We start from the raw sequence: 25,617 nt of genomic DNA, 5'->3' as shown, positions 1-25,617 counted from the left end.
TAACAGGGAAGGTAAGTGAGAGTTTGCATTGAACTTTTCAATTCTAAAAGCATTGTTTTATGGCTTATTTAGTGTTATGACAAGTGCTTTGACTCACTGTAATGAAGTCTGATAATAAGAGGTCAGGGTAATTGGAGGCCATGTCGTTAGTGACTGAAAGCAGTCTCCATGACTACTAGCATATGACCAGCTATTTTGTTCATGTCCATTAATGCCAGCCATTATTTACTTATCTGTTCAGTTTTTCCAGTTTTGCCTTTTTTCTCAGCACTGGTAGCTATAATTGTTTTCATTTAGGTCAGTAATTTCCAATGATTTTAGAGTTAACGAAGTTATCAGTGTTCAACTTTGTATCACTCTATGAATTTTAAAGTGTCCTGTGATGTGATTTGTTATACATCAAAAAATCAAATTTTTGGTTGGACATTTTTCTGTCTTTTAGATAGCTTGAGCTTCTACAATTGGATTCACTGCAATAAATTGTTATTACCTTTTTGTTTCCTGATTCCTCTACACCCAGTAGTATCTTCTAGCATCGAGGCTCAATATTCAAAGACTTCCTAGGATTCAAAACTGTTTGGAAAATCCTCTTACAACAGTAATGCTAACTGCTAAACCCAAAGGAAAAGGTTCTGACTAAGGCAAAAAGAATATATAAAACTCCTAGTGTATTGTCAGGTACTTACTAGCTTCACAATGTAAGTTTGTGGTTGTTATTGATAATTCTTTTTTTTTTTTTTGTCGTACGCGGGCCTCTCACTGTTGTGGCCTCTCCCGTTGCGGAGCACAGGCTCCGGACACGCAGGCCCGGCGGCCATGGCTCACGGGCCCAGCCGCTCTGAGGCATGTAGGATCTTCCTGGGCCGGTGCACGAACCCGCGCCCCCTGCATCGGCAGGCGGACTCTCAACCACTGTGCCACCAGGGAAGCCCTTATTGATAATTCTTCATCAGTATATCCCAGTTTCACCCTGATTGATTTTCCAATTTTCTCTACTCACCAGCTTTCAATTTTAATTGCTTTTGCTACTTTAACCTTCTTCATCTGAGTAATCGTTTGTTCTCGGTCCCAGCAATAATTTGTTCTCTTTGACTGTTGACCTTTTCTGTCTCTCCTGATGTATAATGTCAAATCATTCCATACAGTACTAAACAAATAGTGGTAGTCCCTAGGTAAGTGAACATTAGAAAATATGTGGCCATTTATCTGTTCAGGATACAAAGAGCCCTTTGGTTTGAGATTTTGGCCTCACTCTCTAGTATGTTCTACCTTCCTATCCCGATCATTTAGAATTATTCACCAATTTAAACAGCAATTCAGATTTAGATTTGTTTTATATGAATTAATCATAAATGTTTTTTCCAAGGGAAAAAATAGCTATGGAAAAAAATCTCTTGAATAGTAATTTGTCTGTGGAAAGATGGCAAAATCAATATTAAAATTAAAGAAAATGTAAATTAAAGCATCTCCAGTGGAAAACTTGTTCTTTATGTTTCCCTTGATGCTGCTACATGTGTTGTCTGGGCAGTTACATCTAGCTTTATTATTGGTTTAGTTTTTAAAAAGTTTGAATTACAAATCCAATTAACTCTAGAAAATGAATAATCAAAAAATATGTCAGAGAATAGAGTTCCCAGGCGTAAGAATTATCCATCTTTGAAATTGGCCACTTTTATGTGCTCGAGGAATCTTCAGAATATTTCTTTACACCTCTTCATTTCTTTCCAAGACTTCTAAAACTAGAAATTCCACCAGCACAAAAGATAGTTGTTTTTTAAACTAGGGAAGTAGGAATATTAAGCTGCCTTTGGTATGCATTCACACAACCTAAATGATCTGGATATGAACTGTTCTTAAAGATATCCATTCTTTTCAGGTGACCGTTTTTGTAACACATAATGATTGGATATTTATTCTAGTATGCATTATTTAAATGCACAAAATTTCTCATATATTGAATGAGGCATAAATGATACAGTGATGTTTTTCCTAGTTTAGTGTTTGGTGATGAAAAAACACTAAAAGGAATTATGAAAGTCTGATTTGTTTCGAAGTCACATGATGACTTTATTTTCTTTTTATTTATTTTCTCTTTAATGAGATGATTTTTCTCCGGTAGGCACTATTTCATTTGTATAGGTTATTTTGGATTATCAAAATGCATCTTTGATAACTGTGGGGTCTTGAGAGGCAAAAAAGAATTTGCATGTTTCAGAAAAAAACTAAAAGATAAAAAAGGTTTGAATTTCAGACTTAGCAGCAGTGTAAGTATATTTCAAAATGAATAAATGCAGTAGGTAAAATAGAAAAATAAATCTGCATTTTACAAAACCAGTATTCCAGCATGAGTGGAATTCTATATAGCATTTATGCCTAAACTAAGCAAAATTGTGGAGTGAATTCTGAAAACCTCAAAAGCCATTTTGTTAAGCTCTGTGGCTCAGTATTAATTTTGTGCTTCTTATGTGTTAATGCTTTTAATATAAATGAAAAGATAATCTTTTATATTAAGTTAAGGAAAGATTGTTTCCTCCTTTCACTGAAGATAAGTCCTCCTGTCGTGATAGGACATATCAAACAGGTGTATACATACAGATTCTGGTGACCAGAAAATGAAAGAACCACAGAACTTCAGAAAAGAAATAAAAGCTTCCGGCCCTCAGCTTGCAACAATTAAATGGTGTTACAGGGAGATTAGTGTGCAGTGTCGGGAACCATAAACCATAAAATCCACCTTTACTATTGTGATCCAGTATGACAAGTGATTGATTGGGTTGTGTTCCCCATGATTGAAGGAGGCAAATCAGTCCTGCTGGGTTTTGCTTAGATTTTCTTCTGTTTGCAAAGTCTCTTGCATCCTGTTATAAAATATTATGACCCTTTCCCCCACCTTTATGAGCTTTCTTTTTTCTTTCTAAGAAAGTCAAAAGGAATTAAATGTTTCTTTACAACCTGCCATCCAGCTACAAAGTAAAGGGCTTCCATCTAACCTTCATTACTAGAAATACTCAATTATATGGAAGTAAATGAGTAAAATGTTATTAACTCTGATTCCACACAGTTAACTAAACATTTCTTTCACGTTGTTTAAAATCGGGAGTTAACCAATTCTCATTTCCTATGCCTTTGTCTCTGTTTTATGACTTTTACTGTTATTCAAATATAGATTTTTTTTTAAAGACAAATCTGGCTTCCTTTTAAAGTCAAAATGAAGATTTCAATTTATTCTTTGAAATTCTAGTAAAAGTTTTCTTTGCAATATGTTTCTGTTATGACTTCAAAAAAATTGAATTCTCATTTTTAGTAACTTGACTGTTTTAGTTTTTAATTTGTCCATAGTAAGAGAGTACTAACTGTGAATATTGTGTTAAAAGTGGACAGTACTGGTGGAGAAGAAGGAAAATTGCCACATTTTAGAAATGCTTTTGTTAATTCATTTCCAGAAGCATGTAATGAAAGATAAATCTTATAACAAATTTTATATACCTTGGCATATAATTTACTTCATTCACAGTGTTTTAAACAAAAATCAAATTTTACATTTTGGATTGATTCATTTCTGACTTCAGCCTTATTCTTTTTCTCGTCTGTGCTTACATGCTTTTAAATAAAAGTTTTAAATAAAAATTTTACTTTTTAAACATAAATTTAAATTCTAATTACAAGCACTTAAATTTGTAAATGGACAGATTTAATAATTTTATGAGTTTATATCAAAATTTGCCATATTTAAAAAATGTATTAGTGTTTCTGGATACACAGTTTAAAGAAAATTGATAATAATGTTATATTACAGATTACAGCTAAATATATAAATATATTTTCCTTATTTTAACTTCCATTTGCTTGCTCAGTGGCTCACTAGGAAAAAAGAAGTTGAATATCACTGTTTGAGAGGTAAATTTTAAGATAGCAACTTAGTACCTTGATTTTAAAAAGAATGTCTTTTAAGAATTGAAAAACATTAAATTTGCATTCAAAATGTAGCAGTTTATCCTTTTGTTTATAATAGACTGTGTAACAAAGCTGTGGAGTATTAAGTTACCTGATCCAAACCTTCAGGTGATACTCCATGCAAAAAAGAGCTTTGCTTTGCTTTCTCCAAATCTAGTCAGATACGGTTCACTGACTTCCTTTCTCAAAGCATTCTAGTTAGGAGGTCCTTTCTAAGGTATAATTTCCATTCCCTGTGAGGTATGTAATTGAAAAATTATTTACTTCATTTTATAGATGGGAGACTAAAACTCACAAAAATTAAATGAACTTACCTAGGATTTTTTTATAACTAATAAGAAACTAGAATCTAGATCTTTAGTTGTTGTCTTAATGTGCTAAGCCTGTTGGTGTTTTCTATTTTCAGTTATAAGCCATGGTTCTCTGAATTTATTTTCATATTTACTCCAGATATTTAGTCATTTATTTGGAATTCTTTTCACTCAGTGATTGTCTTTAGGTCATATTGGAGAATGAAATCAGTTTAGTTTCCTCCTGTAAATACAGTTCTGAGCCTTACAATTTCACAACTTGTTAACATATTAGGAAGAAAATCTAATTTATAGATTAACATTATTGGGTGGCGTGAACAATTTTAATAAAGCTAGTATAATTATTTAATGTTTAAATCATGATGGTACTGAATTCTGTGGTCATGTTTCTTTCTAACATCTGCTAATAGGTATGTATTGTAGTATTGATTCTAAGACATGTTTATTAAAAGACAAAAATGTAATAAATTGATTCCTCTAATACAATTTTTACCTGGAAGAGTTATAAAGCTCTGTAATTTTGATACCAAACATGCTAGTGGGGTTTTTAATTTACAGCAGCTTATTTTTCCTAACAATTTCATAATTTTTGCTTGTACAACCAGATGGCAGAATTTTTTTCCCATAGATTTTACAGTGTGACAGCTTTCTAAATGAAAGGGAATCATTTTTGTGATCCAGAAATGTGATTTCACTGAAAGCAAACTATTTTTAGTATACCTTTGAATTGTGTAACCTTCAAGCAGAGTTTCTTGTATAAATCTAATTATGCCTGTCATGCTCTTGCCTTTGAACTGACTTTGTCATTGTTTACAGAGAGGCACAAGCAGCCACTTCCAGGAATGGAGGTAGTAATTAAAAATATTAAATTTGTGTATTTAAGGATCTCTGAACTTCTAAAATTTATAGCAGCTATGAGTCCATTTTATGCTAATATTAAGACTGTTTTTTGAATGTGATCACTCCTCACTGTCTTTTGTTAGTGTAGCTTTTCCCTACAAACAATGGCAAGTGTTAAAATTGTTATCTTGCAAATTTGCCAGGGAGAAAACATTTGAGAGTTGCCTTTTTAAAGATAATCCAGAAATATTGCCGAGGTCTAAATTTAATTCTATTTACTCTGGTAGTATTTAGGTTTTATTGTTGCATTATGCTTCTAGTCTTACTCAACCTTTAGTCTGAGTGACTGGAGACTATATATAATATTGCTTTAATAATGAGAATATTTGTAAGAAAACTGCTTGACAGGTATCCTTTACCACCAATGTTACTGTTGTCATTTTATTGTTGGTAATTTCAAAAGATTGTTTTCGAACATGAGCATAAGTTCTGTAAACATGAAATTATATTGTTTTGCTTTCTAATGTCATCCAGGAGTATATAATACATATTTATAGGGAAAGATAGGGAGGAAATATATTTAGACGTGTAATTCCTTAAAGTACTTGTAATAAGGCAAACATTTTCTTTAGATTTAGAGATAAATAGTAGAAAGCTGCCCACAGACTCTTAAAGATTGCGCCCTTGTTGTAGGTGGCCCCAGAAGAATTTAAGACCAGCATTGGCCGTGTGAATGCATGTTTGAAAAAGGCTCTCCCAGTCAATGTGAAATGGCTTCTGTGTGGTTGTCTCTGCTGCTGTTGCACACTGGGTTGCAGCCTGTGGCCCGTTATTTGTCTCAACAAAAGAGTGAGTAACCATTTTATTGTGTAATAATAATGGGCTAATGTTTATTGAACACTTGCTGTGTGCCAAGTACTTTACAGAATTTATTAAATTCTCATAACAATGCTGTCCTCATTCTAGATATAAAGAAACTAGGGGTCAGAGAGATTAAGTCATTTGTCCAACCTTTATCAATGCTTTATCACTTAATATGGGTTCCAATCATTATTTTAAATAAGTGCAAAGTAAGTGGAGTACTTAAGTAAATATAAATGTGACTGGGATATTTATTCTTTTTACAAAACCTGAAGCTATGATTTAAAGTATTTCCAAGCCACAGGTATATGGGAGAGTTTCTTCTGATCTGAAGAAAGGCAGAAGTGAGAGTAATCTACGAAGTTGGTAGGGGAAATCCTTGTTAGTTTTGAACATGTCGAAATAACATTCTGACATGACATTACCAGTTATGTCATGGATTTAAGACTACTACATTTATCTCGTCTTCTTTAAAATTTTATTTTGATCTTTAGAATGATTTTTTCCCCCAGTGGGAAGATATTTTTAAACTTTTTAATTGAAGCCAATGAGGAAAATTAATTCATTTTACCTACAGTTGTTTTGCCTGTACCACATTGATGATTTCATTTAAACTTCTAAATAATAATTAGCCTACTGAACCATATTCAACATCACAGCACCTTGTGGGGGTATAATTAGTGATGCAGTTGTTTCATAAACCAAAAAGATTCCCAACAAGTACTCATTACATTTTCCTCTCCATCTTTCTCTTGTCCTCCTTAATGTCTACTTCAAAAAAACAAATAATAAAATACTGCCACCCCTATAACTTTTTGAATGGAAAATTAGACATTTTATTAATTCTCTTGGTCACTACCAGTAGATCAGAGCTTTATTTTAAATAGAGCTTAGTTTATTGTTTGTCAAAGCATGAACAATGTTCTCAAATGGCTTTCTATAAGTTAAAAAAATGACAGCATAAATTTATTTCTTTAATTGTCATATCTTTTAAAAGTTACAAATCAATAACTCCTACCCATCCTCATTATTTTTAAAGCCTCAATATGAATTAATTATGGGATTTTTTCATCACACAAATATAGCCAATTTCAATTACTTAAGAAGAGAGTTTTTGGTTTTAATATTATCCAGGATCTTTTTTCTGATGACCTGTTTATGTATTTGCCTCTTTATTAATACCTCCGCCACAAGGCCTGAAATAGAAACAATTTATTCAGTCATGTATTTTACTATGATCACTACTGATATGAAATTAATACTGATGCTGTGATTTCTCCCCATCTCCCACTACTTTGGTTAGGAATTCATGTTGAAATTGAGGCATCAGTGTATTCTTAGATCATTAATCTGTCAGTTTTAAAAAGTTTATTTAGTACAGATATGCAAACAGTTGTCCTGTGGGCTAAATCCAGCCCACTCTGTTTTTTAAACATTTAAATCAGTTGCCAGCGTTTAAAAATTAGAATATTTAAAGTAAAATTTGAAACAGCCAGCGTCTCTTGTAAAATCTAAAGCTCTGACAGTATTGGACCCATATGCCTATATTTCAGCAACTGGCCTTTGCTGAGTGGTGGCTCCTTCCTTTAAATAGGACACGTGGTCTCTGGTTCACCATAGAACTACACAGCATTAACATTATCTGCCTTGCTCTGTACACTTTATAGTTATGGCCATTGATTTTGTACATACTATGTTAACACACTAGACAATGAAGCACCAAGCACATGCTGGTAACCTTGTACAAGACACTGGCTTTTCTGGAGCCTCAATTTCCTCACCTATAAAATCCAGATAATATTAGTTACTTTTATGGTGGTTGTGATGATGAAGAGATTTAAGGCCCCTCACTGCTACTGCTTTTTTTGTCCACATGGAGAAATAAAAAATAAAATACAACTATTTAAAAATGGCTCTAGCCATTTCTAACGGGGTATCTAGCTTCATAGAAGTCACGTCTGTGTTTATCCACAAAATAAAATGGAAATAATATGATTATTCTGCCCTGTGTCACAAGGTTGCTGTATAAATGAATGATTGTAAAATGTTTCCAAGAAAATAACTTCTTTGTAAACAGTCTGCCTTGTGAACTTTTTTTTTTCCCCTGTATACGTCATGGACATTTTTTTCCAGCAAATTAGTTGAAAGAAAAGAAATACAGACCAGAATGCCCTGAGCTGCTCCTAGTCTCTCTTGGCTCTGGTAGGATTCTAAGCTTACCTGACGTATGAAATCAAGGTCATTGTTTACCCATTCTTACATTTACCACTGTGATATTACAGTCAATTTTCAGGCCTAATCCTGCCACCATCCTTAAATTTGATATTACTTTTAACATTTACCTTTTTTGCTATAATATTTGCTAAACTGAGAGGGATGTTCAGAGGGAAGGGACTGTTATCTCAGTCTTACAACATGAACATTTTGTTGTTTTCCTTATGATTTCCAATTTCATTCCACTGTTACTGGAGAAGATACTTTGTATGGTTTTAATCTTTTTTTATTTATTGAGGCTTGTTTAGTGGCATAACATATGGCCTATCCTGGAGAATACTCCATGTATACTTGAGAAGAAATTTGTATTATATTGTTGTGGGGTGGAGGGTTCTGTATATGTCTGTTAGATCTAGTTGGTTGACAGTGTTGTTCAAGTCCTGCCTTTCTTTACTGCTCTGCAAAATTGATTTATCCATTATTGAAAGTGGAGTATTGAAGTCCTGTTATTGTAGAAATATCTATTTCTCCCTTCAGATTTGTCAGTTTTTGCCTCATGTATTTTGCAGGTCTGTTGTTAGTTGTGTATATATTTATAATTGTCATTTCTTCTTGAAAGATTTATATTTTCATCAATATATATTGTTATGGAATTAATGTTTGTATTCCCTCAAAAGTCATATGTTGCAGCCCTCCCCTCTAATATGATGGTATCTGGGGGTGGTTGGTATTTTGGCCTTTGGGAGGTACTTAGGTTTAGATGAAGTCATGAGGGTGGGGTCCTCATGGTGGAATTAGTGCCCTTATAAGAAAAAAATAGAGAGCTTGCTCTCTATCTCTCTACCATGTGAGCAACAAGGAAGTTGTCTATAAGGAACTTATAGACAACAATAAGTTGTTCTTCTATAAGGAAAAGGGCTCCCACCAGAACCCAAGCAACCATGCTGACACTCTGATCTAAGACTTCCCATACTCCGGAACTGTTGTTTAAGCCACCTAGAATATGGTCTTTTGTCATAGTAGCCTGAGCATATTAAGACATATACTGTCCATCTTTTTCTCTTGTAACATTTTTTTTTACTTAAAATCTATTTTGTCTGATATCGTCTATTCCAGCTCTTTTACTGGTTACTATTTACATGGAAAATCTTTTTCTGCCCTCTCACTTTCAACCTACTTGTGTCTTTGAATCTAAACTGAGTCTCATGTAGACTCATGGATTGTATTTTTTTGTTTGTTTGTTTTTTTGTTTTTGTGTTACCATGTTATGTTAAGATTTTTTTTCTTTTTTTTTCTTGGGATGTAGTTGTTTTACAATGTTGTGTTAGTTTCTACTGTATAGCAAAGTGAAGTAGATAGAGTTCCCTGTGCTATACAGCAGGTTCTCATTAGTTATCTATTTTATACATATTAGTGTATATATGTCAATCCCAATCTCCCAATTCATCCCACCCCCACTTCCCCCCCTTGGTGTCCATACGTTTGTTCTCTACATCTGTGTCTGTATTTCTGCCTTGCAAACTGGTTCATCTGTACCATTTTTCTAGATTCCACATATATGTGTTAGCATACGGTATTTGTTTTTCTCTTTCTGACTTACTTCACTCTGTATGACACTCTCTAAGTCCATCCATGTCTCTACAAATGACCCAATTTCATTCCTTTTTATGGCTGAGTAATATTCCATTGTGTGTATGTACCACATCTTCTTTACCCATTCCTCTGTTGATGGACATTTAGGTTGCTTCCATGACCTGGCTACTGTAAATAGTGCTGCAGTGAGCATTGCAGTGCATGTGTCTTTTTGAATTATGGTTTTCTCTGGGTATATGCCCAGTAGTGGGATTGCTGGGTCATATGGTAATTCTATTTTTAGTTTTTGAAGGAACCTCCATACTGTTCTCCATAGTGGCTGTATCAATTTACATTCCCACCAACAGTGCAAGAGGGTTCCCTTTTCTCCACATCCTCTCCAGCATTTATTGTTTGTAGATTTTCTGATGATGCCCATTCTCACTGGTGTGAGGTGATACCTCATTGTAGTTTTGATTTGCATTTCTCTAATAATTAGTGATGTTGAGCATCTTTTCATATGCCTCTTGGCCATCTGTATGTCTTCTTTGGAGAAATGTCTGTTTAGGTCTTCTGCCCATTTTTTGATTTGATTGTTTGTTTTTTGATGTTGAACTGCATGAGCTGTTTGTATATTTTGGAGATTAATCCTTTGTCCATAGGTTGGTTTGCAACTATTTTCTCCCATTCTGAGGGTTGTCTTTTTGTCTTGTTCATGGTTTCCTTTGCTATGCAAAAACTTTTAAGTTTCATTAGGTCTCATTTGTTTATTTCTGTTTTTATTTCCATTACTCTAGGAGGTGGGTCAAAAAAGGTCTTGCTGTGATTTATGTCAAAGAGTGTTCTTCCTATGTTTGCCTCTAAAGAGTTTTATAGTGTCCAGGTCTTACATTTAGGTCTTTAAATGGATCGTGTTTTTAAATCCATTCTGCAAATCTCTCCTTTTAATTGAGAGTTTAATCTATTTGCATTTAAAGTGATTGATGATAATATATTAGTTTGCCAGGGCTGCCTTAATTAAGTACTACAGACTAGGTGGTTTAGCCAACAGAAATGTATTTTCTCACAGTTCTAGAGGCTGTAAGTCTGAGGTCAAGGTGTTGGGAAAGTTGATGTTTTTTTTTCTGAGGCTTCTCCCATTGGCTTGTAGATGGCCGTTTTTCTCCCTGGGTCTTCACCTGGCCTTCCCTCCATACATGTCTGTGTCCTAATCTCTTCTTATTAGGACACCAGTCATACTGGATTAGGACATACTCTAATCATCTCATTTTAGCTTAATTACCACTTTAAAAACCATATCTCCAAATAAGGTCACATTCTCAGGTACTGGTGGTTGTGACACTTGAATATATGAATTTTGGGAGAACTTAATTCAGTCTGTAACAGATAAGGGAGGACTTTTGCCTTTTTGTCTTTTGTCATTTCTGATAATGGAGCTGGAAAACAACTCCATTACTTCCCTATTTTATACTTAATTGATTTTTGTAGTGCACCACATGCCTTCTCATTTCTTTTGTATATATTTTTAGCTATTTTCTTAGTTGTTACCCTTGGGATTATAATTAATATCTTAAGCTTGTAACACACTAGTTTGAATTAATAATACCACATTAACTTCAGTAATATACAGATTCTGCTCCTGTGCATCTACATGCCACCCCATATATGTTTTATCACAAATTACATCTTATATATTGTGTGTCCATTAACATAGATTTAAAATTATCATTTTATACATTTGTCTTTTAGATCATATAGGAAGAAAATAGAAGTTCCAAAACAAAAACAGAACAATGTTGGCTTTTATATTTATTTATGCAGTTACTTTTACTAGTGTTCTTTGCTTTATCATGTTGCTTGAGTTATTGTCCAGTGTTCTTTCATTTCAGCCTGAAGGACTCTTTTCAGCATTTCTTACAGGCAATTCTAATAGCAGTGAACTCCCTCAGTGTTTACCTGGGAACGACTTAATTTCTCCTTTTTTTGAAAGGATAGTTTTGCCAAGTATAGAAATCTTGGATGACAGGTTTTTTTTTTCTTTTTAGCACTTTAAATATGTCATCCTACTGCTTCTGAACCTCATGGTTGTTGATATCAAATTGGCTGTTAATCCTATTGAGTATCTCTTTGTACATAACAAGTTGCTTCTCTGTTGTGGCTTTCAAGAGTTTTCTTCTTGTTTTTGGCTTTCAAAGGTTTGAATATAGTTTCTCTCAGTATGGGTCTCTTTGAGTTTATCCTACTTGGAATTCATTGAGCTTCTCAGTTTATCTTTTCCTGTGTGTGGACTCAAAATAATACCTGATGTACCTTGGTTTCACCCTGAAGAACTTCCCATAATATTCCTTATATGGTAGGTCTGCAGGGAATGGATCCTCTCAGTTTTTATCTAAGAGTATCTTCATTTCATCTTTACTTTTTATATATAATATTTTAATTAATAGCCTATTTTTTGAACAATTTTAGGTTTACAGAAAAAAATTGAGAAAAAAAGAGTTGCCATATATCTCCCTCAGTCAACCCCCAATTTTCCCTATTATTAACATCTTGCTCTATTGAAGTACAGTTGTTAAAACTGATGAGCCAATATTGACACATTTATTATTAACTGAAGTCCTTAGTTTACATTAGAGCTCACTCTTTATGTTGTACATTCTATGGATTTTGGCAAATGTATAATGACATGTATCCATCATGTATACCAATCTATCATCATATATACCAATATACTTTGTATCCTGCAACCTTTCTATAATTGCTTATTTATTCAAGGAGTTCTGTTGATTTTTCAGGATTTTCTACATAGACAATCATGTCATCTATGAAGTAAGATAATTTTGTTTCTTCTTTCTCAGTATATACACCTTTTATTTTCTTTTTCTGGTCTTATTGCATTATCTAGGACTTCCAGAATGATGTTGAAAAGCAATGGTGAGAGGGAATATCCTTGCCTTGTTCCTGATCTTAGTGGGAAACTTTGAGTTTCTCACCGACAAGTATGATGTTAGCTGTAGGTTTTTTGTAAGATGTTCTTTATCAACTTAAAGAAGTTCCTCTATTCCTAGTTTGCCAAGAGTTTTTATCATGAATGAGTGTTGGATTTTGTCAGATGTTTTTTCTGCATCTATTGATATGATTATGTGACTTTTCTTCTTTAGCCTGTTGATGTGATGGCTTACATATTAATTGATTTTTGAATGATGAACCAGATTTGCATACCTAAGATAAACCCTACTTATTGTAGTATATACATTGTTGTATTTCTTTGCTAATGTTTTATACAGATTTTTGCATCTATATTCACAAAAAGTATTGATCTGCAGTTTTCTTTTCCTATAATACCTATGTCTGGTTCTGGTATTAGGGTAATACTGGCCTCATAGAATGAATTAGGAAATACCCCCTCTGCTTCTGTTTTCTGGAATAGATTGTAGAGAACTGGTATAATATCTTCCTTAAATGTTTGAACCTATCTGGTCATGATACTTTCTACTTGGGGAGGTTATTAATTATTGACTCAATTTCTTTAATAGATATAGGCCTATCCAGATTGTCTATTTCTCCTTGTGTGGGTTTTAGTAGACTGTGTCTTTCACATAATCAGTCCTTTTCATCTAGCTTATCAAATTCATGGGCATAGAGTTGTTAATAATATTCCTGTATTATCCTTTTAATGTCCATAGCATCAGTAGTGATAACCCCTATTTCATTTCTGAAACTTTGTAACATTTTTGTCTCCTCTCTTTTTTTCTTAGTTAACCTGACTGGAGGTGTATTAATTTTACTGATTTTTTCAAAGAACCAGTTATTTATTTTGTTGATTTTCTCTATTGATGTCCTATTATCAGTTTCATTGATTTCTACTCTAATTTTTATTATTTCTTTTCTTCTTACTTTAGATTTAATTTGCTCTTTTTTTCCCTAAAGTGCAAGCATATATGATTGATTTAAGGTATTTCTTCTTTCCTACTATATGCATTCAATGCTACTGGTTTTACTTTATCCCACAAATTTTGATAAGTTTTGCTTTCATTTACATTTAGTTCAAAATATTTTTAAAGTTCTCTTGAGATTTCTTCTTGAGCCATGTGTTATTATAGAAGTGTGCTGTTTAATCTCAAAGTGTTTTGGGGATTTTCTAGCTGTCTTTCTGTTGTTGATTTCTGGTTTAATTCCATTGTGGTCTGAGAGCATACATTGTATGATTTCTGTTCTTTGAAATTTGTTAAGATGTGTTTTATGACCCAGAATGTGGTCTGTCTTGGTATATGTTCCACATCAAATTGAGGATAAACTGTCATTTGCTGTTGTAAGATGAAGTCGTCTGTAGATGTCAATTATATCTAGTAGATCAGTGGTGCTATTGAGTTCACCTGTGTCTTTACCAACTTTCTGCCTCCTTGATCTATTTCTGATAGAGGGCTGTTGAGGCCGCCAACTATATAGTCAACTCCTCTATTTCTCCTTGAAGTTCTGTCAATTTTTGCCTCACATAGTTTGATGCTCTTTTGTTAGGCATATACACATTAAGAATTGTTATGTCTTGGAAAATTGACCCTTTATCATTATGTAATACCTCTCTTTATGTCTGATAATTTTCCTTACTCTGAAGTCTGCTTTGTCTAAAATTACTAAAGTGACTCCAGCTTTCCTTTGATTAGTGTTACTATGGTATATCTTTCTCCATTCTTTTACTTTTAGTCTGTGTATGTCTTTATATTTAAATTGGGTTTCCTGTAGACAGCATGTAGTTTTCTTATTTTTTGATCCATTTTGACAATCTGTTTTTTAATTGATGTATTTATACCTTTGATGTTTAAAGTAATTATTGATATAATTTTATTAATATTTACCACGTTACTGTTTTCTATTCATTACTCTTGTTCTTTGTTCCTATTTTTATCTTCCAGTCTTTTTCTGTCTTCTCTGGTTTTAATTAAGTATTTTTATATGACACCATTTTTTTATCTTCCCTTAGTATGTCAATAATCCTACTTTTTAATATTTTTAGTGGTTTCCCACTAAAGAGAGTTTGCAATATATATACATACACAACTAATCCAGATCCACTTTCAAATAACACAGTACCACTTCCCAGGTAGAATAATTATGTTATTACAGAATATTTGCAATTCCTACCCCCATCCCTTCCTTATAACATTGTTGCTATTCATATTACTTATCCATAAGCTGTAATCATGGAATACATTATTTTTATTAACAAACTGTTACCTGTTAGATCAGTTGAGAATAGAAGAAATAAAAGATTTTATTTTGCCTTCATTTATTCCTTCTCTAACACTCTTCCTTTATATAGATCCAGGTTTCTTATCTGTAGCATTTTACTTCTTTCTAAAGAACTTATTTTAACATTTCTTGCAAGGTGGGTCTACAGGTGACAAATTCCCTCAATTTTTCATCTAAGAAAGTCTTTATTTCTCCTTCATCTTTGAAGGACAATTTTGCTGGGTACAGATGGAGTTCCAGGTTGGTAGTACTTTTAACATTTTAAATATTTCATTCCATTCTTTTCTTGGCTTGCATAGTTTCTACGGAGATGTCTGATACAACTTTTATCCTTGCTCCTTTATATGTAAGGTACTTTTCCCCTCTGGCTTCTTTCAAGATTTTTCCTTGATCTTCTGCAGTTTGAATATGAGATAACTAGGTGTAGATTTGTGGGTATTTATCCAGTTTTGTATTCTCTGGGCTTTTTCAATCTATGAGTTTGATGCCTTTCATTAATTTGGGGGGATTCTGTTGTCATTATTGCTTTAAATATTTCCTCGGCTCCTTTCTCTCTTTACCTTCTGATATTTCTATTATGGGTCTATTGCCCCTTTTGTAATTGTCCCATAGTTCTTGGATATTCTGTTATTTTTTCTTTTTTTTTCTTTTAGTTTTGGAAGTTTCTACTGATATATCTTCAGTCTTCATTGATGGTTTCCTCAGCCATGTCCAGTCATTGATGAACCCATCAAAGGCATTCTTCATTTCTATTATGATATTTTGGCTTTCTACCATTTCCTTTTGATATTTTTCTTACAGTTTCTATTTCTCTGCTAACATTATCCATCTATTCTTTCATGTCCCCTTTTTTCAAAGAGCAAGTAGTATATTTATTATAGTTTATTTATATTCCCAGTCTGATCATTTCTACATCTCTGCCATTTCTGAGTCTGGTTCTGATGCTTGCTCTGCCTTTTCAAACTTGTTTTGTTTTTTAGTATGACTTCTAATTTTTGTTTGAAAACTACACATGATGCACTAGTGAAAGGAACTGAGGTAAATAGGCCTTTAAAGTGAGATTTTATTTTCATTTGGCTGTGTTTACTATTTGCTATAGCTGTTGGAAATTGAAGGCTAAACGTTCCTTAGCGTCCTTGATTTTGTCTGGCCTATTTTCCTTGGATTTCCCTATAGACTTCTTAGATATCATCTGAGATGCACAGTTCTTTCAGTTGTATTCCTCATATTATAATACAGAAGCCTTATTGATGTAGTGGCAAGGTGCTGGGGGACTAGAAGTGTTCTATAGTGTTGTGATTAGGCTTAAGGTTTTTATTGAGCCTGTGTTCCTGGGCTGTACCCTACACAAGTGCTTCTCAATTTTGTTTTGCTTTGTTTTCCCCTTTACATGGGACAGGAAAGCTAGAGGGTGCTAGAATTGTGTATTCCCCTTCTCCAAGATTGGTTGGGCTCTGGTAATATGCCAGTAGGTTAGGCTCTGGTACAATAGTTTCTCTTGAGAGCAGGCTTTGTTAAGAAGAACAGAACGTTCTGGGCATATTTAAACGTGACTCTTCTTCCCTTTCTCCTGCCAGAAGATGAGGGGATTTTTCTGCAATCACTGTGAGAACTTGATAGGGCTTCTGGTAATAAAAGTCATAAAAGTGTGGGAGTCTCTGCCAAGACTGGGCCCCTTTGGAATTTTGAACTCTCAAACTTGTCCCACTGAGCTTCCAACAGTTCATCAGTTTAAGTTCAGGTATTGCTATCCTAGTCCTAGTTCCCACAAAGTTTTCCTCTCCTGCATTTCTACTCTGGTAAATTGTACGCAAGGTTTCCAGTTTCTCTAGATCCTCACCAACATTCATTATTTTCCATTTTATTGATAATAGCCACCCTAATGAGTGTGAAGTGATATCTCACTGTGGTTTTGATTTGTATTTCTCTAATGACTAGTGGTGTTGAGCATTTTTACATTTGCTTATTGGCCCTTTGTATATTAGGTTAGGGTATTTGTATATTTCTTTGCCCATTTTGTAACTAGCTTATTTGTTTATTTACTGTTGAGTTGTGGGTGTTTTATATATATTCTCATTATTAATTCCTTATCAGATATGTGATTTGCAAATATTTTCTGCCATCCTCGAGATTTTCTTCTTCACACTCTATTGACAGTGTTATTTGATGCATAAAATATGTTAATTTTGATGAAGTTCAATTAAACTATCTCCCCTTTTTGCCTGGGCTTTCATTGTCATATCTAAGAAATAACTGCAAAATCCAGTGTCATGAAGACTGTCTCCTATGTTTTCTTCTAAGACTTTTATGGTCGTCACTCCTATGTTTAGTTCTTTAATCCATTTTGAGTTAATTTTTGCATATGGCATAACTTTAGGATCCAACTTAATTCTTTTGCATATGGATATCCAGTTTTCCTTGGAATATTTATTGAAAAGTCCATTTTTCCCATTGAATGGTTGGTACTCTTGTCAAAAATCTGTTGTGGATATTCGAGGGTTTATTTCTGGGCTCTCTGTTCTATTCCATTGGTCTATATGTCTTTATGCAAGTACCATATTCTTTTTGGTTATTGTTGCTTTGTAGTAAGTTTTGAAATCAGGAAATGTGAGTCCTTTCTATTTGTTTCTCATTTTCAAGATTTTTTTGGCTAATAGGAGTCTCTTGAGATTCCATATGAATTTTAAGATGGATGTTTCTATTTCTATAGAAAAAGTCACTGTGATTCTGATAAGGATTGCATTGAATCTGTGATCATTTTGGATGATACTGTCATCTTAACAATATTAAGTCTTCCAATCCATGAACACAGGATTCTTTGCATTTATTTAGGTCTTTAATTTCTTGTAGCATCATTTTGTAACTTTATGTGTACAAGACTTTTGCCTCCTTGCTTAAATTTTTTAAGTATTTTATTCTTTTTGAAACTATTGGAAATGTAATTGTTTTCTTAATTTCTCTTTTGAATTGTTTGCTGTTCTTGTATAGAAATGCAATTGAATTTTGCATGTTGATTTCATATCCTGAAACGTTCCTGAATTTGTTCATCAACTCTAACAGGATTTTTTATGGTTTCTTTAAGGTTTTCTGCACATAGGATAATGTCACCTGCAAAGAGAGATAATTTTACTTCTTCCTTTTTATTTGGATGCCTTTTATTTCTTTTCTTGCTTAATTGCTCTGTCTAGAATTTTCAGTAATATGTTGAATAGAAGTGGCAAGCATGGGCATCATTGCCTTCTTTCTGTCTTAGAGGAAAAGCTTTCAGTCTTTCACCATTTAGTATGATGTTAGTTGTGGATTTTCTTAACCTAAAACCAGGGAGACTGGGGTCTGCTAATGTTCCCCATCTATCAAATCAACCCAGAATATATCTGCCCTAGGAAGCTGGGAAGGTAAGAACTGCCACTCAGTAGTCAAACCAACTATAACAGCTCTCCCACGATATAGATGTGTGCCAGAAAGGGGGGCTGCACTCTTCACCAACTGTGCTGCCTATTTTGCAGAAGTTGTAGGTAGGGAAATGGGTGCTGCCCTGCTGCCACCACCCACTTGATATAGGCCTTCTATAACACAGAGCTGTGGAAAATGGGATCTGCCTATTTTCACCATCTGTCAAAACTACCCAGAAGAGCTGTTCCACTCTAGGTATCTGGGAGATATGGGAACTGCCTGATGCTCAGCTCCCAAGCTTGCTTAAACAGTTCTTCCACAAGGCAGAGCTGTGGATATGAGTATAGTGCCTAGCTCCAATACCAAGGTTTCCCACTGTTCTTACTTATTTTCAATAGATTTTGTTGAATGAATACTTCTCAGTCTGTTGTAAACCCTTTGATCAATCTCTAGAACATTTGAATGATTGTACTTACTAATACTGACAAATTTAATAGTTGTCTCTCCAGAGAAGAGACTTCCATAAGGTCCTCACATTGGCATTTTGGATGGGTTCTTACTATCTTGATGGTATCTTTGACACACAAAAACTTTTAATTTGATTAAGTCAAACTTATCTCTTAAAATTTTCTTGCTTGTGCCTTTTACATCATATCTAAGAGGGCTTTGCCTAACTCAATATTACAGAGGTGTACTCCTGTGCTTTCTTCTAGTTGTTTTAAAGTTTAATTTCTTATTATTCAGTCTTTGATCCATTTTGAGTTAGTTTTTGTGCATGGTGTGAGATAGGGGTCCAAATTTATCATTTTTCTTTTGGATATCCAATTTTCCCATCACCATATGTTGTAAAAGCTATTACATGAGCCTTATAATTCATGAATACATATGGGATATTTTCCATTTATTTACCTCTTCTTTAATTTATTTTAGCAATGACCAGGGATCAAACCCGTACCTCCGGCAGTGGAAGCACAGAGTCCTAGCCACTGGACCACCAAGGAATTCCCTTTAGCAGTGTTTTTTAATTTTCAGTTTACACATCTTATACTTCTCTTGTTAAATTTATTCCTAAATATTTTATTCTTAAATCTATTGTGAATAGGAATAAATTAGGAGGATGGGATTAACATATAAAAAGAAAAAGTCTATTGTGAATGGAATTGATCTTTTATTTTCATTTTCAGATTGTTACTTGTTTGTACATAGAAATAAAATTTATTTTTATATGTTGAACCTTGTATTACTTTTCTATCTAGTGTAACAAATTTCCACAAACTTAATGGCTTAAAACAATACTCTTTTATTTCACAGTCAGAAGTCTGGGTACAGTGTGGCTGGGTCAATTGGGTTCTCTTATTAGGATCTCACAAGGCCAAAATCAAGGTGCTGGCAGGGCTGCATTCCTTTCTGGAGATTCTGGGAAAGAATTTACTCCCAAGCTCATTCAGGTTTTGGCAAAAATCATTTCTTCCTTAGACTTTCTATGTGACCTTTCCATCTTAAAGCCAACAATGGTGGTTTGAGTACTTCTTGTGTTTCAAACCCCTCTGACTATTCTTCCATCAGCCAGAAAAAAATTCTCTGCTTTTAAGGGCTCATGGGATTACACTGGGTCTGCCAAAATAATCTAAAATAATCTCCCTATTTTAAAGCCAAATGACTAGTAACTTTAATTATATCAGCAATGTCCCTTTTGCAATGTAATGTAACATTCACAGGTGTAACTCCAGGAGGTGAAGATCATGGGGGCCAGAATTCTACCTACCACAGTCTTGTTTCTTGCAAATTTGCTGAACTTATTTATTAGTTCTAGTAGTGCTTTAGTGGATTCCTTAGAGTTTTCTCTATATAAGATCATGTCATCTGCAAATGGAGATGGTTTCACTTTTCCTTTTCCAATTTGGATGCCGTTTATTTATTATTTTGTCTAATTGCCCTGGCTATAACATCTAGGACAATGTTGAATAAAAGTATTGGGAGGAGACATCCTTGTCTTGTTCCTAATCTTAGGAAGAAAATATTTTGTCTCTCTCCATTTAGTGTGATGTTAGCTGTAGGTTTTTCATAGATGTCCTTTATTAGGTTGTGGAAGTTCCCTTTTATTCCTAGTTTTTTTTAGGATTTTTCTCATGAATGAGTACTGTATTTTGTCCATTGCCTTTTCTAAATTTATGAAGATGATCATGTGGTTTTTGTTCTTTATTCTATTAATATAATATATTACATCATTTTGCTTTTGTGTTCCTAGGATAAATTCCACTTGGTCATGATATAATGATTGCTAGTGTTTTGTTGAGAATGTTGCATTTATATTCATAGTATTATTTCTTCTTTAACTGTTTGGTAGAATTCATCATTGAAGCCATCCGGGCCTGGGGTTTTCTTTGTGGAAAGATTTATAACTACTCATTCAATTTCCTTATTTGTTTCCCATCTGATTTTGTTTAGAGAGATTGTATAAAGTACAGTGGCCCAGTAGTATACTTTAACTGGCATTGTTGCTGATCTGGCCCACTGTAGATGAGCTGAATACAATTGTCATTTTTAACTTATATGGTTGAACAGTTTCTTATGTTGGTGCTTTGGAAATCATGTCAGACATAGTCTGGTTGTAAATCATTTAATTTTAACCAGTAGTTTTAAAATTGAACAATGCCTACTGGCCTTTTCTTATCAGAAACCTTATAAACCCTTTCTTAAAAATCAAAAATGCCCCTGGTAATGTTTTTATAATAGTCCAGTGAATGGACTCACAACACAGAGTAATTTGTACATATTTCATTTTGAAAAGAAAAACAAGAGGAGAGAATAATGGGATCTTACAAGTAAGCAGAAGAATATAGATACACATAGTTTACAAAGCTCTTCAATTCATCTTGTAACAAAGTCTTGATTCTTTCTCTTAGACCAGAAGATCAATTCAGAAGTTGTTAGAGTGGGAAAATAACAGATTATATCACAAGGTAAGAAAGTTTAAGCAAGTAAGTGTCCCATTCATACTGCCATTAATAAATTGAAAAAAATGGGAATTTTTCAGGCCACAAAAGCATGGATTAGAGAACTAATACTCAATTTTTAATATATACCCTTTACAAAGTATTTTTAAATGCAATGTTTTGTATCTTATTCCTGGATTGTTGTTTGGCGATTTATTCAAATGTGTAGGTAATAATTAGTGTAAATTGCTATCAAAATTCTTAACAAACTTTACTTTCTTAGCTTGCTTTGCACTGGAAGTTGACTAAAAGGAAATGTGAAACTAGCAATATGATGGAGTATGTAAGTATGCAGTTACCTTTAATTACATGTTTGGATTCCATCCTGAATGTTACATTGTACTATATTTATCATTTGTCAAATCTTCTTTCTACCTTTTTTCTCCTCAGCTTGAACTTTTGTCATTTGGAACATAGAGGTTTCCTTTCACCTTTTTTAGATTTGTAGCCAACATAAAATATCTTGAAAGCTGACAATTATTTAGATCTTAGAAAAATCTTAGCTAGTATGCTCAGATGAAAACATTGAATAACCTTAATATTTTTTTTTTTTTTTGTGGTACACGGGCCTCTCAGTGTTGTGGCCCCTCCCATTGCGGAGCATGGCTCCGGACGCGCAGGCTCAGCGGCCATGGCTCACGGGCCCAGCCGCTCCGCGGCATGTGGGATCCTCCCGGACTGGGGCACGAACCCATGTCCTCTGCGTCGGCAGGCGGACTCCCAACCACTGCACCACCAGGGAAGCCCCCCTTAATCTTCTTTTTAACATGGGCACAAACCATCGCGTATGGTGATGGGCACAGCTGCTGCTGAACAAAATATTTCTAAATGTAATCTTGTCAAAACTTACATAAAATAGGAATTGACTTCTGAATTCTGGATTCCTTTCCCTGGCTCTTTTTTCTTAGCTGATATTTAACTTTCAGTGAAGAAACTATAGATCCTATTTTTTTTCACTAAAAGCTATGCAATCTTAGTCATAAAGCATAAATCCACATATAACCAAAGTGACAAATTCAGCATCATTAACATTCAAAAGAATATGAAATTTTTCCAAGCTTTAAATACATGTAGTATTTACATGTACAAGCTTTTATATACATATAGTATATATTTAATAATAAACATTCCATTTCTATTTCATAAATAAGGATTATTATGTATCTTTCTCTACTTTGAATAGTTTTGGGGAAACTGTGCAAATGACCACAAATCTAAAATTCTCTATAGGTAAAATCTTATATAAACTATTGTAAGTTTATATAAATTTATAAACATCTTAAGTTTTTGTTATTATATTTCCAAACCTGTTTTAAATTAAAATGTTTTAATCCATTTGAACACTTTATTATTTTTTATGAGAAACTTCTGAAAGATAGTAATACTCAACCGATATTAGCTGCTTTAATTGGAAAATAGAGGGACGTAATATATATAAAGGTATTTCTTCTAATCCACGTAACAAAATTTTAATCCCTTTGACTTTGCTAAAAAAGAAAGGGGGGGCCTCCCTGGTGGCGCAGTGGTTGAGAGTCCGCCTGCCGATGCAGGGGATATGGGTTCGTGCCCCGGTCTGGGGGGATCCCATATGCCGCGGAGCGGCTGGGCCCGTGAGCCATGGCCGCTGAGCCTGCGCGTCCGGAGCCTGTGCTCCGCAACGGGAGAGGCCACAGCAGTGAGAGGCCCGCATACCGCAAAAAAGAAAAAAAAAAAGAAAGGGGGTGATTGAGGGAAGATGGGAAAGACATTAAAATGTAATAGGGTTTGCTTTTCTGCACCTAAACAGTTACTGTAAATCAGGTGATAAAAGCTATTAGCTACAGTAAGTAATTATGTTTTCCAGTTTAATTGCCAGTCTAATGATAATATGTGGTAAGTTCCTTTTGTAACTGTTTTCTGTATTTCACTTGCTTTATAGTACAGGATCAAAATATAGGCCTGTGAAAAATGATTATAGACTCTCTGGGTTATATATAATTTATAGTAAATGAAAATTATTTTGTCAATATATTCTTGTTTATTTTTATTTTACAGGTAATACTAATAGAATTCTTACCAAAATATCCCATATTCCGACCTGACTGAGGGATTTTATTCAGTCACTTCTGTATTACCTGTCATTTCCTACCCTTAGTGCCTTGTAGATGATTTTGGAATGAAGATGGTCTCCTTTGCTGTGTTCAACTTATTCTTCATAATGGTAGAATATTCTCCTCACACTTTCATTTGTGTTGGTTTAAGAAGAAATTTTGCACATCTTTTTTGTTGTTAAATGAGGCTTGTGTTTTGCACTGTCAATTTTTAAATAAATACATACACACACATACATATATGTATATATATATATTGCCACTAAAAATAAACATCAGTGCTGGTGTTTAAAAAACAAAAACATGTTCTGAGCATGCTGCCTTATAATTTTCATACTCACTGTTTCAAAATATGCATCATTTTTCTAGGCTACTTAATGCTCTGTAATCCCTTACTGGACATACATAAATAAGCTTTTGGTAGCTTCTAGAAATGGTTTCACTCTTACCTGCTTTTAAAGGACATGTAATTAATAACACTGGTTTTGTCCTGCACTTTGCTAAATTATCACTTACGTTAGTGGATAAAATATTTAAACTCCTTAAGACTTGTAAATATTGTCTCTTTGTGTAATGTAAAATGTGATATGCCATGGTTTACAGAATGTAATGTTACTCTTAATGTATTGCCAACGATTCTGTGTAGATTTTAATATGAAGTTTGCAAGCATCCTTTTGAATGTAGAGACTGTTAACATGCTGTTTTATGGCAAAGCCATAATAAGTATGTTAAAAATTTCAGGTGTGGGCAGGGTTGCCCTTTGTAATGAGTGGATTAAAATTGAAATCATTGTCTGAGATCTGCATTGCACCTGAAACCAAGAACCTTATTTTTTCCATTTAATTCAGTAAATCCCATTTTGTCCTCTACCCCCACCCCCAAAAGAATTCATTTGACATCTGACACATTTCATAGCCTCAGTCTCCTCATTTATTTCCCTTTATGTATCCTTTCCTTCATTTGGAAATACACACAACTATGACCTTTAAGGAATATTTCAAGATTTCAGACGTCTTAGGAGGTGTCTAGACCCCCCATGAAAGCCACTGCTAACCCCTTTCTGGAGTTATGATAATCTACTTTGAGAAAGAGAGAGAGCTAATTGAAAAGCTGTACCTAAAGTGGCTGATTCATAATTGATTAAATACTCTTAATCCTCTTTTTGAGGATCCTTTGTAAACATTTGGATATTATTAGTGAGGAAAGATAAGTATTTAGACAAAACTATTTTAGTTTATAAATTAGCCACACGTTGCCTTTTCATTGGTATGTGCATATTTCTCTATTTCTCTTCTCATTATTATGAGAGCACCACACTCTAATTCTTCTCGATTTGAATTTTTAACATAATGAAAGCTTTACATTGCATTAATTCAACTTCAAATTTGTGCCTATATATAGGCATTATTTGTAATTCTTAGTGCTAAAAATAAAAGTATCTGGGACTGAATATTTTATTTATCATCTTAGTCTTAATTGCTTTTAGTAAACTTTTTAAGGCAAACATTCATCCCAGTAAAGAGAACAATCATTTCTTCATACAAGGTCAAGCCTTTTAAAGCCACTTTTAAAATTTGTGCCTAATTTGAAATCCACAGTCCTAGACCAGTAAAAGAAGAGGGGGAAAAAAAGATACTATTTGATATGTGACTGTAATTTTTTGCACAAACACTTTTCCACCTCCCTCTGTAGAACCCCGTTATTACCCCCATGCCACCCATAATCTCTAACTTTTAATATATTGTGTGTGCCTGCAAAAATCATTTGTCTGTCTGCTGCAAAATTGAAGGTGTATTTTTATAGACAAAGTGGAAACCTCTGAAAATGCATACCAAATGTCTTGTTTTCTAGATAAGGTCAGGGAAAAATTGTATCTATGGTTTATGTTCCAGCTAGTATCATCAGGTTTATGCTTCAAACTGTGACAGTTTAATACCAAAATTGATTTCTAGCATAGTACAGAATTTCTAATTATCACTGATAGAATAATTAATTTTAAGTGTCAACCCTTATAATCTCATTTTTTCCTATAAACTTAGAATTTGGCCATATGATGGTCATAGTAACTTTTTCTGCCATGTAGAAATCACACTTGTTTTGCTCAAAGAATAGCAGGAAGTAGTGAATTGTTTCCATAA

General features: G+C 33.8%; 1 protein-coding gene across 1 annotated transcript in view; it reads left to right on the top strand.

The window, feature by feature from the left end:
• The window catches only part of CHIC1 (cysteine rich hydrophobic domain 1), a 35,951-nt gene extending 11,183 nt beyond the window's left edge, over positions 1–24,768 (top strand). The window contains exons 2-6 of the mRNA XM_060087339.1: positions 1–11; positions 5,799–5,954; positions 21,299–21,355; positions 21,612–21,671; positions 23,423–24,768. The exon at positions 1–11 is cut by the window's left edge and continues 44 nt beyond it. Of these exons, the coding sequence (XP_059943322.1) occupies positions 1–11; positions 5,799–5,954; positions 21,299–21,355; positions 21,612–21,671; positions 23,423–23,473 (335 nt within the window). The 3' untranslated portion in view covers positions 23,474–24,768. The remainder of the gene's footprint in view (positions 12–5,798; positions 5,955–21,298; positions 21,356–21,611; positions 21,672–23,422) is intronic.
• The last annotated feature ends 849 nt before the right edge of the window (positions 24,769–25,617 follow it).

Source organism: Mesoplodon densirostris, chromosome X (genome assembly GCF_025265405.1).
Source record: "Mesoplodon densirostris isolate mMesDen1 chromosome X, mMesDen1 primary haplotype, whole genome shotgun sequence".
In the NCBI taxonomy this organism is placed as follows: Eukaryota; Metazoa; Chordata; class Mammalia; order Artiodactyla; family Ziphiidae; genus Mesoplodon; species Mesoplodon densirostris.
Note: the sequence above shows the minus strand (reverse complement) of the source record. Positions and strands in the feature narration are given on the sequence as shown.